Source organism: Neolamprologus multifasciatus, chromosome 19, assembly GCF_963576455.1.
Source record: "Neolamprologus multifasciatus chromosome 19, fNeoMul1.2, whole genome shotgun sequence".
Lineage (NCBI taxonomy): Eukaryota > Metazoa > Chordata > Actinopteri > Cichliformes > Cichlidae > Neolamprologus > Neolamprologus multifasciatus.
The window spans coordinates 26,138,936-26,156,126 of record NC_140457.1 but is presented as its reverse complement, the minus strand read 5'-3'; the positions used below and the strand labels follow the sequence as shown (position 1 = coordinate 26,156,126).

The window sequence follows — 17,191 nt, the reverse complement described above, 5'->3', positions numbered from 1 at the left end:
AGACTTCTGTTATAATTTGGACGATTGCCATCTACAGAAGTTCTCAGATGATACAGCCATCATTGGATGCGTATCAGGCGGGAATGATCAGGAATACAGGGAGGTCATCAGTGACTTTGTTGGCTGGTGTGAGATCAACGTACTCCAAATCAATGCCGGCAAGACAAAGGAGATGATCATAGACTTCAGGAGGAAGTCACCCTTACAACACCAGTGAACATCCAAGGGAAAGACATTGAGATAGTGGACTCTTATAAGTACCTGGGTGTTCACCTCAACAATAAACTGGACTGGACTACAAATACAGACATCCTGTATGAGAAGGGCCAGAGTTGACTCCACCTGCTGAGGAGACTGAGGTCCTTCAGAGTCTGCAGGACTCTGTTAAGGACATTCTATGACACTGTGGTAGCATCTGCCCTTTTCTATGCAGTGGGCTGCTGGGGGAGTGGATGCACGGACAGGGACAGGAACAGGATTGATAAACTGGTGCGGAGGTCTAGCTCCGTGCTGGCATGTCCCCTGGAGTCTGTGGAGGTGGTTGGTGAGAGGAGGATGTTAGTAAAGCTGACATCCATCATGAACAACCCACATCACCCACTGCATGAGTATGTGAGTGGGCTGAGCAGCTCCTTTAGTCAGAGACACCCTCGCTGCAGGAAGGAGTGCTTTCGCAGATCATTCATCCCAACAGCAGTTATACTCTATAACTCCTCAATCACAATGTCATAAGTCACTGGACACTGTGAACATCCACGGTCACCATTTCATGCATATTGGACCTTCCATGTGTATGGACATGTGTTTTTTTAGGATTTCTTTTTTTTACAGTGCTCCTAATACATCCTGACCAAACTGGTTTCATAAAAGGTAGGCACTCATCAACAAATACATGTAGATTGTCTATAATATAGAAGAATAGAATAGAATAGAATAATCCTTTGGGTGTAACAGCAGCAAGAAAGACACATATACAAACAATCAGTGCACAAGACACAGAACAGAAACATACACAATTTTTACATATTTACATATACAGGACACTCTAAAGTAGATGAATCAATATCCCTTCCTATTGAAGCAGATTTATCAGTCAGCTTAGACCAAAACATTTGGTCTCAGGTATGTTTAAAAACCTTTAAATTGTTATACAATTGGTATACAATTAATACTACATAGAATGCACTATACAGGTCAACGGATGTTCAAGATGGGCTTCTTCTAACAACTGCTCACACTGTCAAGGCAAAACACCTGACAGTTACATCCACTGTCTTTGGTTCTGTCCACCAGTTCAGAGGTTTTGGTGCTGGACATGTAAAGACTTATCAAAGTGTCTGAAATGTAAAATTCCAGCCTCCCCTCTAGTTTGTTTGTTGGGCAACTTGGATGATGTCACTACAGAGATGAATACAGCCCACATGGTTCTCACTGCCCTGTGCATTGTCAAGAAGATTGTCCTCATGAACTTGGTGTGTCGCCGGGGTTGTGGGTGTGTGCATGCACGGGGGCCAGGCCTCTGGGGGCTCTGGTCCTCTGGTGATTGAATGTTTGGGTGGGTGTAGTTTTCCTCTGCGGTGGGGTTGGGTGGACTGCCCCGGGCTCTGTGGGGCTTGGTGGTGCTGCTACTGTGGACCCGGGCTATCTGGACCCAGCCCCCCTGCCCTTTGTGGATTCCAGGGAATGGGGGTGCATACTGGGGTCAGTGGCAGAGCTGGCCCCAGGAAGGGGGTACTTGGACCTGGGGGGTATAGAGTATGTTTGGGGAGTGTGAGTCTGTGTACAGTGTTCATTTTTGTTTGTCTCCATATTGGGCAAGTTCTGAGTATTTGTATATGTGCGAATGAGGGTGGGAATGCAAGTTTGTGTCTGTGTGTGCCTGTTTGTCTATGTTTATGTGTCAGGTTGAATCTTAGACTCCACCTCTCTGGGAGCATCTCAGGTTCGGGGGAGATAGATGTGGAGGCCTATCTCCCCCCAACCCACTCCCTGCCAGTTGCCCGATGCTGATGTCCGGTGTCCGGGGCTGGGTACTTGGGTATGGACCAGCAAAGCCTGCGGGCATGTTGCCGTAGCCCCCTGTGGCTTCTGCACCATGGCTGCTGGGGGACCCCCAGCATCTGGGATCTTGGGGAGTCTGGGACTCACCTAAGCTTTTTTCTAGGAGGGTGGCATGGCTGCTCCTCCCGTGGTCCTCCCTGGGCTCTGGTGCTCTGTGGGGCCTCTATATCTCTTGGCCCTGGATCTCCTCCATGCCTACTTCATGTACTGGGGGGCAGGGCTCCCCATACTTACTATTAGATATATGGAGAAACCTTGTGAATAGTGCGCTCAGATGCACACTATCTTCCTTTGCTGCTACCTCGAAACATATTGTGCGTCGTCGTTCTTGTGTGCTGCTCAGTAAAATTCAATATTTATTATTTACTGTTACTTATGCTTATCTAAGTTGTTGCTGTGGTTTCCCTACCGTGTTGTTCTCTTTTTGCTTGTTTTCTTCTTTTTTTTCCAGCAGGTGATCTGGTGGATTTTTAGTGTCTTTTCTCACCCCTTCCCCTGTTTTTCTTTCCCTCTCCTTTTCTTGAACTTCTCTTGTCTACATCTTTCTTTCCCTTTCCCCCGGTCATGTCTGTTCTGAATGTAATAACTTAAAAGTTAAAAAACAAACAAAACACTACATTTTTAGAAATATTTGTTGGCGTTTTCTTGTTTTTTTTTTTGTACTACTTGAACACTAAAGCTTCCCTCCAATGAGATGACAGTGCGAGCAGTGGCCCACAGCTCATTTAAGTTTGAGACTCCTGCTATGTAGCACTCAAAACACTTTATAGAACATGTTTCATTCACCCATTCACACAAGCACTTTTCTCTGCGTCCAAGTTTCTAGCTAACATTAGCACTCCTATGAATACATCAAGAGCAACTCCGGGTTCAGTATTTTGCCCAAGGCATGCAGCCTGGAGCAGCAAGGGATCAAACCACCAGCCTTCTAGTTAGCAGATGTCCTGAACTACCTACTCAGCCACAGCCATCCCAATGGGCCAACCCTTATTGGTTAATGACACATGAGTTCCAATTCTTTATCCACAAAGTCTCCCAGTGAGATCCACTCCTCATTCATGTAAAAAGGGTTGGAAAAAAATCAAAGTTTTCTATCTTAGAAATATAAGAATTTCCCTTATCACAGGTTGAACATGTGCTGATGGGTTTATCTCTTCTTGCACTTTATTCTGCTCTACTTTGTGATCCAAACTTACTGCTGAACTAAACTATCCCAGAATTCAACTCAGAATTGGTCACAGATAAATGTAATTAATTCAATCGAGGTGCTCAGAGAGTCAGATTCCCTGAAGGACGATTAGACGACTGATTTTTCTTCACAAACTTAAACGTCACATCATGTCTCCAGTAGCCATGGCGTGTCTCCAAAATACTTCTACAGATTTTTGTGATGTTTTGACTTCTGGTGCATGTTGGGAATTAGAGAGATCAGCCCCAGTGAAAGTGCAGATGAAAAACGGGCAGAGTTTTCATCCCTAACGCTTTGTTTCATCATCCGTCCATCACGGCCAATGATGAAAGGCCGCTCGTTACGCCTCCGGTGAGCGACTGGCACCGTTGGATCTAAATTCCACATCAGACCTCCTCAGTGAGACAGACAGCCAGAGGTTATTAGAAGGAGCTCCAGGTTTGAGCACCTCAACACACACACACACATACGCCCACGCACGCACACACAAGTACGCTCACCAGTGCAGCCTGTGATCTATGATTCATGTGCGCTCATTTAAAATAGTGTGAAATATTTAAAGTTGGCTGGTCGGCCTCAGAGGGTCGAATGACTGACCTCACTGCTCTTATTACTGCATGTAGAGGAGGAGTGGGTGGAGGAGGGGAAACGTTACAGGCAAAAAGGAGAGAAAGATAATAACATGGAAGTAAAGAAATGGACTGGATGCAGAAATGAAGAAATAGACTGATATTAACTTCATGATAGATTTGCCATTTTTGGTTATTCAGTCTTCATCTTTCGATTAACTGCTTTATGTTTGAAAAAATACAAACGCTGTGGTAGAGCCGATTTCCAATCTCCCCTTTTTGTCATTTTCCAATAAATCTTTTCATGGGTGTCACTGAAAATGGCTGGTAAGCGTCGTATAGCCAAGTCTTTTTGCAATGCAATGAATGCTTCTGATAGAGCATTGCTGATGTTACTTCAAGTTCTTTGAAATTGTAATCGCAAAAATCTGTTGGCAGTGAGTTAATTGTCATGCTTAAACATTAAGCAGCTACTAATCAGGTGCTTTCGAGATTGTATTGCATGGTGGATTACAGTTGACGGTAGTTTTCTGTGTTCAGGATTCCAATAATTTTTAAAAGATCTAAACTCCACCAGGTGAAATAAAGCCCCAACCCATGACTGAGTCTTCTCCATGTTTTACAGATAGCTGTAGAAGACACACAGTTGTACCTGTTTCTTGACCTCCTCCAGGCACATGGTATTGACAGCGACTTGAACCAAAAATTTCATATTTGAATTCAGTGCCTGTGCCTGGAGAACTATTGCTCAAGACTACTTTAAAAAAAGACAAATGCTGTCTCTTTCCACACAAAATATAGAGAAATTATGGGTGTGTAGAGACTTCTGCACAGTACTGTGCATCCATTGTATAGTCTCAACTACCGTATTTTTCAGACCATAAGGCGCACCGGATTATAAGGTGCACTGTCAATGAATGGGTCAGTTTTCATTCATAAGGTACATAAAGCGAAACAAAAGTCAGATAAATCCAACTTTACTTCTTGCTTCCTCCACTTCTGTACAATTGATTCATTAATGTTGAATTCTCTCGCAGCTGCTCTATTCCCATGTTGTTGCAGTATATTAATAACTAACCTCATATTGTGGATGGATTATCTCAGTTGTTCTCCTGACTAAAGTTTGGTCCGTTTACAGCATCCTGCCATGCGATTGCATTTGTCCCAAACTATCAGGAACCCTCATGTTAACTTTTATTGAGTGGAAAAAAGTTAGCGTTCATCCTCCAGCTTCACTATGTTTATGTTTTGCTTGTGTCGCTAGCGATCACATAGCACATCATTATATACCAGCTAGTCCAACTTCAGTAACCCTACAAATGTCACAGCTGTTTAGTTTTCTGTCTTCATTTATGTTGGAAGTGACAGCTGAGCTGTACTTTTTAATTTTTTCAGAAATCTCTCAGTCAGAACATGTTTAGGTGGAAAGTAGCGAGCTAACTTCCTGCTAACTTGTAACTCCATTAATTTAATAAATTCTGTTTTCATGGATGCCTGGATGTTAAACTTAATTGTTACACCTGCTAATGCAGCAACGCTGATCATTTTATTAAAGATGAAAGAATTTAGACCGTTTTTACCTCTCAGTGATGCCGGAGTGTTCGTTTGACTTTGGGACCTGAAGGGACGGAGTTTTGGACCCAATTCTACAACTGAATTAGATATCAGGACATATTAAATCTTACACTAGGTCTCAAATTAGGTAAATACAACCAGAATACCAGCACATGACATATTACACCATGTCAGTATTTATTTATCAAAAATAATTAGAGAGACTTTGGAGAGTAAGGAGCAGCCAGGTGCTGCTAATGCATTTGATTAGCTGATCATCAGCAGGTGTGAGCTCCTCTATAAAGGCAAAGGTTTTGGCAGTTTGCTAGTCCGGAACACTCCAGTGTGTGTTAACATTATCTCAAGGATGATCTTAGAAAAGCAACTGTTGCTATCCATCAATTTTGTAAGGGTTATAAGGCCATGTCCAAACAGTATGAAGGCCATCATTTTACAGCGAGAAAATCTATTTAAAAGTGTGAAACAAGTTGTTGCTTAACCCTTGGAAAATTCATCACAAGGTCAGACTGTGCAATGCAAAGAAAAATTGCACACAAAAAAAATCATTTTCTACATGATTAAAGCACAGTGGTGGAGGGGTAATGATTTAGGTACTCACCAGCAGTGTTGGTCAAGTTACTTGAAAAAAGTAATCAGTAACTAATTACTGATTACTCCCCCAAAAAAGTAATCCCGTTACTTTACTAATTACTTATTTTCAAAAGTAATTAATTACTTAGTTACTTAGTTACTTTTTAACAACACGATTTACAACCTGAATAGGTGATAAAGTGATAGATCTTTCAGCCCAATTCTACTTTTTCTACATAATCCATCATACAAAATGTAATCAAATGGAAAAGTCTCTTTTTAAAACTTGTTTTATTAGTTTTAATCTTTTAACTTTATGCATCAAGCAAAAACAATTAATTATATGCAACATTCACTGACTGGAAGAAATTAGTTTAATATTTAAACCTATTTTCTGCACATTCCAGCACATAAAATAAAATATTTTGTGTGTTTACACTCAGTCTTTCAAATAGATGCAAGTAAAACACAGCAGAAAATAAATAAAGTCAAAGACTAGCGGTCCTGTTGCTCTATTTTCACCTGTAAAGCAGGAGTGGGGTAGGCGGAGGTTTACCCTGGTGCAGGTGTGCCGCAGCGGTCAGTGGAAGAATCCACGAGTTTCTCTGTGAGCTTCCCATTACGTCGTAGCTACTCGGTGCTTGCTCGGAAGTTTAGGGGTTTTTTTCTCTGTAAAAAGAAGTTTTCTTCCCACGCACAACGGACACTAATGTTTTTGTCACTTTTTATGGAATCAAACTTAAAATAAGGTCAGTACTTCCACGCTTTAAACGCTGCACGCTCATACTCTCTCCCGCACTCGATATATTATCCATTGTTGATCTGCACACAGCTGTTGTCAGGAACGTACGTCGCACTCGCTTACGTCACTGTCATGAGACATTCTCGCAAAAAAAATCACGGTTTTAGTAACGCAGTAACGCAGCGTTCCTACGGGAAAGTAACGGTAATCTAATTACCGTTTTTGCAATAGTAATCCCTTACTTTACTCGTTACTTGAAAAAAGTAATCGGATTACAGTGCCCATCTCTGCTCACCAGTCATTGAGTTGACCATGAACTCCTCCATATATCAAAGTATTCTAAATGTGAGACTGTCTGTCTGACATCTAAAGCCTGACAAAAACTGAGTCATGCAATAGGAGAATCACTAGCAAAATTACAATGGCTGGAAATACTTTGTGACTGAGCCTTTTTGTAATGGCTCAGTCAAAGCCAAAAACTCAACCTCATTGAAATGCTATGATGGGACCATAAGAGAGCTGCTCATAAACAATTGCCTCTGCAACCCTCAGTGAATTGAAGTAATGTTATAAATAAAAGTTGACCAAAACGGCTCTACAATAATGTGAGGTAATCATAAAGTCATCCAAAAAATGATTATTTCAATTTACTGCTAGTAATGATTGTTTTGCAAGCTACTGATTCATAGAACGTACTTAGTGAAGTGTTAGTGTAGAAACAGCCTGTTTTTCCACAGGCTGTTTCTAGATTTTTGGCTTAATCTCTGTTTCAGCAACCACACTGAAATACATTATATTGTCAAAATAGTGTATTAGGTTGTTTTTCATCTGAAGTTACTTCTTTCTTTCTTTTTCTTTAGGCGTTGTCACAACAGATCATCTCCTTCCATCTCACCCTATCCCAGCATCCCCTACTGTCACATCAACCGCCTCTGCATGTCCTCCTTTACAACATCTATGAATCTTCCTTGCCATCCGGGAAAGACAGCAACTTGGTCACAAAGTGGTAGTAAAATCACAGAGGGGGGGTCAGCGGATGGTGATGTGCATAGAGGTCCCAAACCTTCTGCAGACTCAGACTTCAGATAAGCTCAAGAACATGCAGTGGTGTAAAGCATGGTATTGCTGGAATCTTGAGCAGTGGAGATGTGTTGTCTGGAGCAACAAATCATGGACCCTTCCTGTGTCAACATGACTGCGCACCAGTGAACAAACCAAGTTTCATAAAGACATGGATGAGTGAGTTTGATATGAAAGAAACTGACTGGCCTGCACAGAGTCCTGACCTCAACACCTTTGGGATGAATTAGAGCAGAAACAGCAAACCAGGCCTTTTCATCCACTACGAGTGTCTGACCTCACAAACGCTCTTCTGGATCCTAAACCTCGTGGGAAGTCTTTGCAGTCTTCGAAGTGTTGGTGAGTCAACATCACATTAAACCCTATGGGATGTCAATCAAGTTCATATGTGTGTGAAGGCAGACGAGTGAATACTTTTGGCAATATAGTGTAAATTTGGAACCTGCGAAGGACCAGATCTTTTTTGTTTATTATCTCTGAATGCATAAAATGTTGTAATTCAATAACAAAGTCCATCCATGTATCTGTAAAATACTTAACTGAGCTCGGACATTTTCATAAAGCTCAGATACTTTCTGACAAGAAACCAAAAAACCAACAGCTAAGGAAGAGCAAGAAAAGAAAGACGAAAGAAGAGAAAACCTGGCAGCCTGAGATGTAACGTTATCCAGTTTTCTGGCGAGAGGCGGGATGGCTGAATGTGTCAAACAGAAGAAATGATGCAATCTGGTAACAAATTTGAGAGAAAATTTTATTATGAATATGGCACCTGTAAGATGGTCAAAACCGGGTTACAGAAAGACAACCATGTATATGACATGTTCCTCTGAACGGATGAGAACCTAGCAAACTTATAAAAGAACAACTGCTATAAAAATGAAGTATGTACATTTTCGGATTTGCAGCATTATTCATGGTAAATGAACTCAAAAAGATGTCTTTCAAAAATAATAATAAAAAAATAAGCCAGGCACTCAAAGTTAGCATCAGTTAGTCATGAGTTCCCCCCACTCTTCTGAGAGGGGGAAAAAAATAGAAATGTACCATAGTTTTCTCTTTTTTAATATTTTAATTTGTTTGTATTTAGAATTTTATAACACTGTTAACATTGATAATAAGAGATTCCCTCTCTCCCGTATTTCAGCTACTTGGCACCAAGTTCCTCATAAAAGAATCTGTATAATTGTACAAGAAATAGTTAAAAACACAGACACAGTTTTTTCACAGGTAAATGAAGTGATTTTTCAATATTTGTATTTCTTAAACACTATGTATTTTTGACAGCAGATGTGATTAAGGTTTTTAAGTTTTTAAAATCACCAGCAAAGTTTTCATTTTTCGACATAAAACACAGAAAAAACATTGAAACAGCTTGGACTGGCTGTTTGGTTTTTTGTTACATGTGGGTGTATTTCCTGGTTTTCGTCTGAGTTATGTATTCCCCCACCCACCCCGCACCACTATCAACACCCACCGCTGTCATCACCACCTACACTATATCTCGTGCCCGATTCTTTACCAAATGGGGCGGCAGCGTCATTCACCTATGCCCCATCCCCCCACTTTTCATGCAAAACTGCCAAAAGGTAGAAAATGCTAAAATCTAGAGGAGCAGCAAAATGCTCCCAAAATGACAAATTTAACATTCAACCACAAACAACCCGACAATAAACTGGCAGGTCGGGTGGCCCAAACCACATTCCTCTTACTTGAGCGCAAAAAAATCAAGCACATTGTTCAATTTCTTAACCTGGATTTGTTTCGTTGTTGTACACATTAGTTGCAGTAACAAGACATCGATTCTTCACAGACAGCACACAACCTACAGATTGGTTTTCCTGATGTGAAGGGGTGATGAGAGGCCCGGGTCGGTTTGATAACAGACTGGGCTCGACAGACTTTGAAAAAAGAAGAAGAAGAAAAAAGAAACTGCTCAACTGAAAATAAAAACAAACAGAACAACAAAAAACGAGGGTTCGACTATGTGAAATGCATCGGACAAACTTACTAAACATGCAGTTCAGTTTTCCAAAACACCTATAAAAATAGATTTATAGTGCGAAATATTTTTTTCTTCTTTTAGTTATTTTAGAAATCTTTAAAATCATTTTTTTATTACGTGTCCTGAAAGACTACCGTGATTTTTTTTTCTTCCCCCATGAACCACTTGTTTAACTTTGTTTGTCCCGTGAGAGAAGTTTGCGCAGGAAGTCAACAAGTTTTGGTGGGAACCAATGAAATACACCCAATGCACACAAGAAGCCCAAAGGGACCCTGGGAAAAGGTTTCACAGCTGAGGCATTTTTCTGGGTCATAAATCTACAGCTAAAATCCTACTTTAGGCTTTTCTTTGTCATAATTTGTTTCTAATATACTGTAAATATTTATTAGTTATCTAATAATAGCAGGAAACTTTGATTCCCAGAATTCCTTAGTGGCAAAAACATGGCTCCATAAACCTTTGAGCTAGTTAGAGAATCTTTTCATCTCTGAGAGAAAAGACAGTGAGATAAAGAGGTTTGTATAAGACTACACAACAGCAAAAAGCAATAGCAGAGAGAAAGATAGAGAAGGATTAGAAAACAAAATCAAAAGGTTTTACAAAGACAAAAAGGAAGCAGCGAAAGAAAAGGTGGACTCTGCAAACTTTTTTTTTTTTTTGCTTTTTGCAAAGGCCACCGAACACGAAATTCCACGAACCTCCACTGGTTTCACTAAGACTGCTGATAGAGGGAGAAGGACAAAGAGAAGGAGTAAGAGAGACAAGGAGCTGTTGTTTTTTGGGGGGATGTCAATCATCCCATAGACTCCACCTCCTTTTCCCTCTAGCCCCTCCCCTCTCCTTTCCCCCACACTAGAGATAGAGCACAGAGAAGACAAAGGACAAAAACAGCTACAGTAGCTCAGTATATACTGCATATAGTCAACACACACAGAGAGAGAAGTCGCCATGAAAGACTTTTTGACAGCCAGTGACACTAAACACATTGGTAACACATTTTTACGTCTTAATCACACTGGGTAATAAGGATGGCAGGATGGCAAAGACGGGGCTGTCAGCTTTAAAAAGATGGATGGTGTGACAGTTTTTATACTGTTTTAATTATTACTTATCCTCTTTTTTCTCTTATTACCAAAAAGTAGAAGAAATAAAAACACAAATGAACAAGAATCACAGTGCTTTTCAAACACTAAACTTGTGAGATTAAGCAATTCTTTTTTTTCTCTTTTTTGGCAACGTAGACTCGGGGAAGAAAAGAACACGAAACACAAGAACAATGACAAAGACAACATTGTTTAAAGGAATGTGATTTTTTTCTTCCTCAAAAAAAAAAAAACGCATATTCATTTTTTTCTTATAGTTATTAGATTGATTGTTTGATAGATTGATTGAAAATGCATGTCTTTATTACAATCTCCTTATTGATATGTGGTTTTTAATCACAGGGTCCGGCGATGAGATGGAAGAGAGTGGATTTTTTTTTTTAGGAAAATCTTGCGGAGGTGGTTCTGGTTAAGGAAGAAGAAGAGGAGGAGAGGGAGGGGGGGGAGCAAGGAATAAAGTAACTGCATAACAAAACAGTGATTAAACAAGAACCGGTCAAGGTTGTCAACATTCATTTCTTAAGTTAGTGCTGCTAGCTAATTAGACTCAGTCTCACTGAGCATTTAATGTGATTAAGTTAAAAAAATACATACAAATAAAAACAACACTGTACAGCCTAAAAGTCAACCAATCAACTCCATGTTGCGCTGCCCCTTGTGGCCCAATCAGAATGGAGAGGGACATGTAGGTGAAACATGGAGATAATGTTGCTGATTTACAGGTTTTTCCTGTGTTTCTGACTTTCCTGAAGGTCAGAAAAACAAACAAACAAACAAACAAACAAAACGAACTTTAAAATCTTTCTCCCCTCCAAAAAATAAAAAAATGATATCAGTCTATCAACAAGCTGTGGGTTTGTTTACAGTACCCACATCAGCCAGCTGAATCAGGGTTACTGGACGGTCCGTAGCACCACAAATCTTTAGAATTGACAGGAAGAAATGTGGACAGAAACATGAAAGGTCAGGCAGACAGCGTGAAAGATAAGAGAGAGAGCAACAGATTGAGATGGGAAGAGATGTAGAGGAGGCTATGTTTGGTGCGAGACCTGTAGGTAAACTCCTGGGATAAAAGAGGAAGTAGTAACATTCGATAATTCACAGGTCATTACCCGGCTGAAATTGCTTTTTTTGTTTTTCTTTTTAATGCTTGATTCGTAAGTGAAATCTGAGCTAGAATATTTTATATATATAAAAAAAAGGATAAAAGTAAAAGAAAAAAACAGCATTAATTCACTAAACTATTCCCTCAATTGAGAAACTTTCTCAAAAAACCTTTTTTCAAAAGATTATCTCTGAGACCTTTGTGGGGCGCAAGAGAGCACCGTCCTCTCGGTTTAAAAACGTTCTTTTCAAGCCTTGATCACATCAAGATACATAAGAAGGAACGCCACATAGAGTTCTCTGTCTGTTACAAATCCCTGTACCGTCCTCCTTTAAATACACACAATCCACATCTTTATAAAGATGCAACAGAAACAAGTCAAATAATAAAAATTATCCCCATCAGGCTCCAACTGAGTCCTTAGGCAATATGAATTCTCTGTAGGCAAAAAAGGGGTTCTTTACAATAAAGAATAGTCTGGTTTTTGTTTGTTCAAGAGAAAAGAGTTGCTGATCGCAAGAAACGGGAGCAAAGCGAGAGACTGAGAGAGGAGAAGAGGATGAGGAGGAGAGAGAAAACAGATAGAAAAGGGGGACAAGTTTGAGGGTCACGTCTGTTACGCAAGCTCAGTTTCTGAGATTCAAAGTGCTAGAGTACATCTGTCATCCTTCCCTTTCCTTTCTCTTCTCTCGGAAACACAGTGCTAAACCGTGTTGATAAAACAAGTAAATAGTCTTTCATTTTTATTTACTAGTGAGCAGTCTTTGACACAGTTGTTGATTCCGAAAACACAGTAATGCGGTCTTGGATACTTTCTGCTAATCCTCCTTCCTCTCCAGTGTTGTCTGCGTGGTATGGATCCCGTTGCTGTACACTGGGAATGGTAGCGTTGAGAACAGTCCCTCTGCTGTGGTGAAAACATTGGCTGTTGTTGGCATCTGACCTCCAAGGGCACCGTTCCCACCTGTGGCAGTAGGAGATCCGACAAAGGGGCCAGCAGCTGCCGCAGCAGACATGTTGAGCCTGTGGACATGATGGTAGAGCATCTCCATGGGTGTCTTAGGGTCCAGGCCGAACCCTGAGCCGTCAACAAAGTTCATGGCAGCATTAGGGAGGAGGTTGCCTTGTGCCATAGCCAGAGTTACGTCCGCTGGCGCGTACCTGATGGTCCCAGTGGTGTAGACCCGTGGAGCTGTCGTGCTGGTGGAGGCCAGAGTACCTGTGACTCTGTGGACCAGCGGAAGCACCACGTTACCAGCTTGCAGGCGCTGAAGTGCTTCAAGGTCCCCAGAGTACAGCAGTGAAGAAGAAGAGGTTGAGGAGGATGAAGAAGAAGATGAGGAAGAAGAGGTGGTGGGAGTGCCTTGTTGCTTGTCCCTTGGGGATGCAGAAAGGGGAGGGGATAGGGGGTCGGCAGAGGAGGCGCTGGAAGGAGGAGCTAAGCTTACAGCGCTGGAGGCAGAGGATGGGGCTGAGCTTCCATTGTAGGGGGGTTTCCTCACTCCTCCTGCTCCTCCCTCAGTTCCAGGAGGGGTGAGGACAGAGTCAGGAATGGCTACCTGGAGAGATCCTCCCTGTGGTGAGGGGAAGGTCTCGTGGCTCCCTGGAGCAGATGGCTTGGAGGTCATACTGTATGGAGACTCGTTTCTGGAAATTTCCCTGTTGGGAGGGTAGTTCCAGATGCTGCTGTCATTGTCAAAGTTTATTGGTTCTGCCATCTCTGTCTTAATCTTCAGAACTGAGGACGCTGCATTTGCACTGTTTGGGGAGCCAGATGAGGCTAAGAGATGGGTGGAGGTTGCGGTTGTGGCTTGGGAGGGGTCGACTAGCGGAGTGGTATCGCCTATTGCTATGGGACTGGGTGTAGTTGAAGACAGACGAAGCCTCCTGCTTCGTGAGCCATCCCATTTCTGCACTTTCCTCCTCTTTCGCCTTTTCTGCAGCTTGCTACCGGCATTGACATTGTCACAATCTTGCACGCACCCATTGTCGTCCTCGTCATCTTCTTCATCCTCCTCTTCTTCTTCTCCTTCCTCTTCTGATGAAGACGTTTGGGAGCTACGCAGCTGTACGTCTTCCCCTTCTCCGTAGTGCTCTACTTTAATATGAAGCCCACCTAGGTTACCCAGTCCACCGATGGCACCCAGACTCCCTAATCCTCCAAGCCCTGCTAACCTTCCCAACCTGCCTCCACCTCCCCCTCCCCCTCCACCTCCTCTGCCAGCCTCTTCTTGCTCCTCACCCTCTCCATCTGAAGGTTCCAGACTGTCATCACTGTCCTGGCTCTCAGGGTTACTTGAGCTATCTCCTTCTTCTTGGCGCTTCATTTCTTGTTCAGATGAACAGTGTGACTGGCCGGGTTGCTGCTGACGTTTGCTGTCTGTCTCTGGGTCCTCGCTGTGTTCTGTTTGGTGGCCGGGCTTCTCCTCTGCCTTGGTGTTCTCGTTGTCTGTCGAAAAAAAAATATTTGTTTATAATGATACAGTCGAAACCATTCTAGACATAAGTAGATTCTTAATATTTGGCAGTATGATATCTTCCCAGAGCAGCAACAAGACACTGCATGAACACATAAAATTGATGATGTAGTCGCACACAGCATGAAGGGAAGAGCTGTTGCAGGAATGGGTTGCAAAGTGATTTGCAAATGCAGTGTCACGTAAAGAAATGTTATTTTTCTGTCACTATGTTATCATTCACATGCACAATCATTATTTCATCATGACTTCATTAGTCTATCACCTATCATTATCATTATTCAGTTATCATCCTTATTATCATGTATCATTTGTCACATTCTAGATGCTTCATTATGCATAGCACCAGCATAGTGGTAAGTTCAGTGTAAGTCAAAGGAGGACACTCAACTTTTGGTGGCCTGGACCAACAATCTTACACAACAGAACACTCGTCTTACACAGTTGTTATGTTCCAAGACTATATATGGGAAACATCTGGTTTTAAGTCTGGGAAAGAGTTGTTGTTCTGAAGAAGGTGACTCCCAGGAATTGTTCTGACGTCATAAAGGCTATAAAGCTTGTTGTAGCGAACAGGAAGAGAAGTCCGGCTTCCCACACTGTGTAATACGTGTGTGTTTAATAAATCACTTTTTGGACGCCCCCTAGGACTCTGTCTGCGCTTACTTTTCTTTCCAAATCAAAAAGAACCATTACAGCAGCCAGTGCTGCTGAAGGGAACTGTGGCAGATCCTGACTTCATAACCTGCTTGAACTAATGCTGTGCACCATCGTTTCAACCATTAATTTACTTGTTAATTACAGTCCATTAACCATCTGAACCATGTGAACTCACATTCATGATATAGAGGTGTGGCTTTAGTAATGGGAAAGAAAATCATTAGATTTGTTAATTGCTTTGATATGGAGTGAATCAAAAACTTTGATGCACTGACATAAAAATTATGCTCCAATGTTGTGGAAAAACTTATCCTGATGTTGTAACAGTGAAGAGTTTCCCTAAAAAAACCAATAAGACTTATACTCTTGGAAACACAAGTGTCTTGGCACTCCATCCAGTGAGTGTGTCAGACTGACTTGCCAACACTGCCATTGAATACCTGTGTAATTCTGCATGCCCCCTTACATTTTTCAGGACAGGTATTCCATGTGTTGTTTTCTGGATGCACTGACGTGTGCTCAGTATCCGTAGCTGCTTCTGTTCAGGCATGTTGGCTCTGTCTAGCCCATTACACACACAACACATACACACTTTAAACTCTGCCAGCACACACATAGGCCAGGCCAGCGGCTGCCCAGCTGGCAGAGCTAAGACTCCCTAATGGCATCCGAAATGTCGACTCAATTGCTTTGTCTGGGGGAAACCTTGTATCTCCATTAAGTGTGCTTTCCAAGCAAAACAGATGTATTCCAAGCCTGAAAATTAAAAATGGACCGGTAGTCTTAAAAGTTCCTCCCAACCAGGGAGGTTCAATATAAATAAAATATCACTTCACAATAAAATGGAGTCAAGTATTTTCATAGACCATGAGATCACATAAAGAAGACATTTCAGCAACTACACTGTGAAATACACTATATTGCCAAAAGTATTCACTTGTCTGCCTTCACACACAAAACTTGAGTGACATCCCATTCTTAATCCACGGGGTTTAGCTATAACAGCTACAGCTCTTCTGAGAATATATTGTATAGCACACTTTGAGTGTGCGGGTAGTGTAGAAAAGCATTGTATAAGAACCACATATACCATTTTACCAAGGCTTTTCACAAGGTTTAAGAGCGTCTTTATGGGAATTTTGGACCATTCTTCCAGAAGTGCTTTTGTATGGTAAGACACTCATATTGGAGAAGAAGACCTGGCTCACAGTCTCTGCTCTAATTCATCTGAAAGGTGTTCTATTGGGTTGAGGTCAGAACTTTGTGCAGGCCATGTCTTTATGGACCTTGCTTTGTGCACTGGTGTGCAGTCCTGTTGGAACCGGAAGGGTACATCCCCAAACTGTTCCCATAAAATTGTCCAAAAAGTCTTACTCAGCCGATAAGAGTTCTTTTCACAGAAGCTCTTAACTCAGAAAGTTGGTAATATTCTGTAATTTACTGAGCTCCTCTGAGTGGCCCATTCTTTCACAAATGTTTGTGGAAGCAGTCTGCATGCCTAGGTGATTGATTTTACGTGGTCATGGAAGTGACTGGATCGCCCGAACTCAGCATATGCGTATCTGATACCCAATATTTGTATAGTGCTATCAGGTCGAGGACATCTTGAATTATGCTGCTCATTTTCTTATTTAATTCTGACTGGTTTCTCTGTAAATGCATATGACAAGGCTAATTAATACACAAAACTGCTGCTCTTCTGTCCCAGTGTCGTAGGCAACTATTTCATTTAAACTCATGATGTCAGAGCATGCATTTTTACATTACTTCAGTTTTTTATTTATTTTATTTGTGAATCAGGAGGTATTTGATGGGAAGGATTTTCAGCTGTGGATTAATCCATATTGTCGTAATAATTCACAGTAGTAACGTAGGCTAAGTAAAACTTATTAGATTATTATGGTATGCCAATTTTGCACGTGACAGACAATCTGCTGTATTCTGCCCCACAAAAAAAAAAGGGGGGGGGGGAGGTAACTGTGGTTGTCATTTTAGACATCTTTATTCATAGGCTCTCCTTCTGTACATACATTGCATCTTAAGAGAACAAATGTCAAG

At 41.6% G+C, this 17,191-nt stretch overlaps 1 protein-coding gene across 4 annotated transcripts in view; it reads right to left on the bottom strand.

The window, feature by feature from the left end:
• Window positions 1–8,835: 8,835 nt before the first annotated feature.
• Window positions 8,836–17,191, bottom strand: part of npas3 (neuronal PAS domain protein 3) — a 404,340-nt gene continuing 395,984 nt past the window's right edge. For all 4 annotated transcript variants that reach the window (XM_085143173.1, XM_085143174.1, XM_085143175.1 and 1 more), the window contains one exon: window positions 8,836–14,445. In XM_085143173.1, the coding sequence (XP_084999299.1) occupies window positions 12,815–14,445 (1,631 nt within the window). In that variant the 3' untranslated portion in view covers window positions 8,836–12,814. The remainder of the gene's footprint in view (window positions 14,446–17,191) is intronic.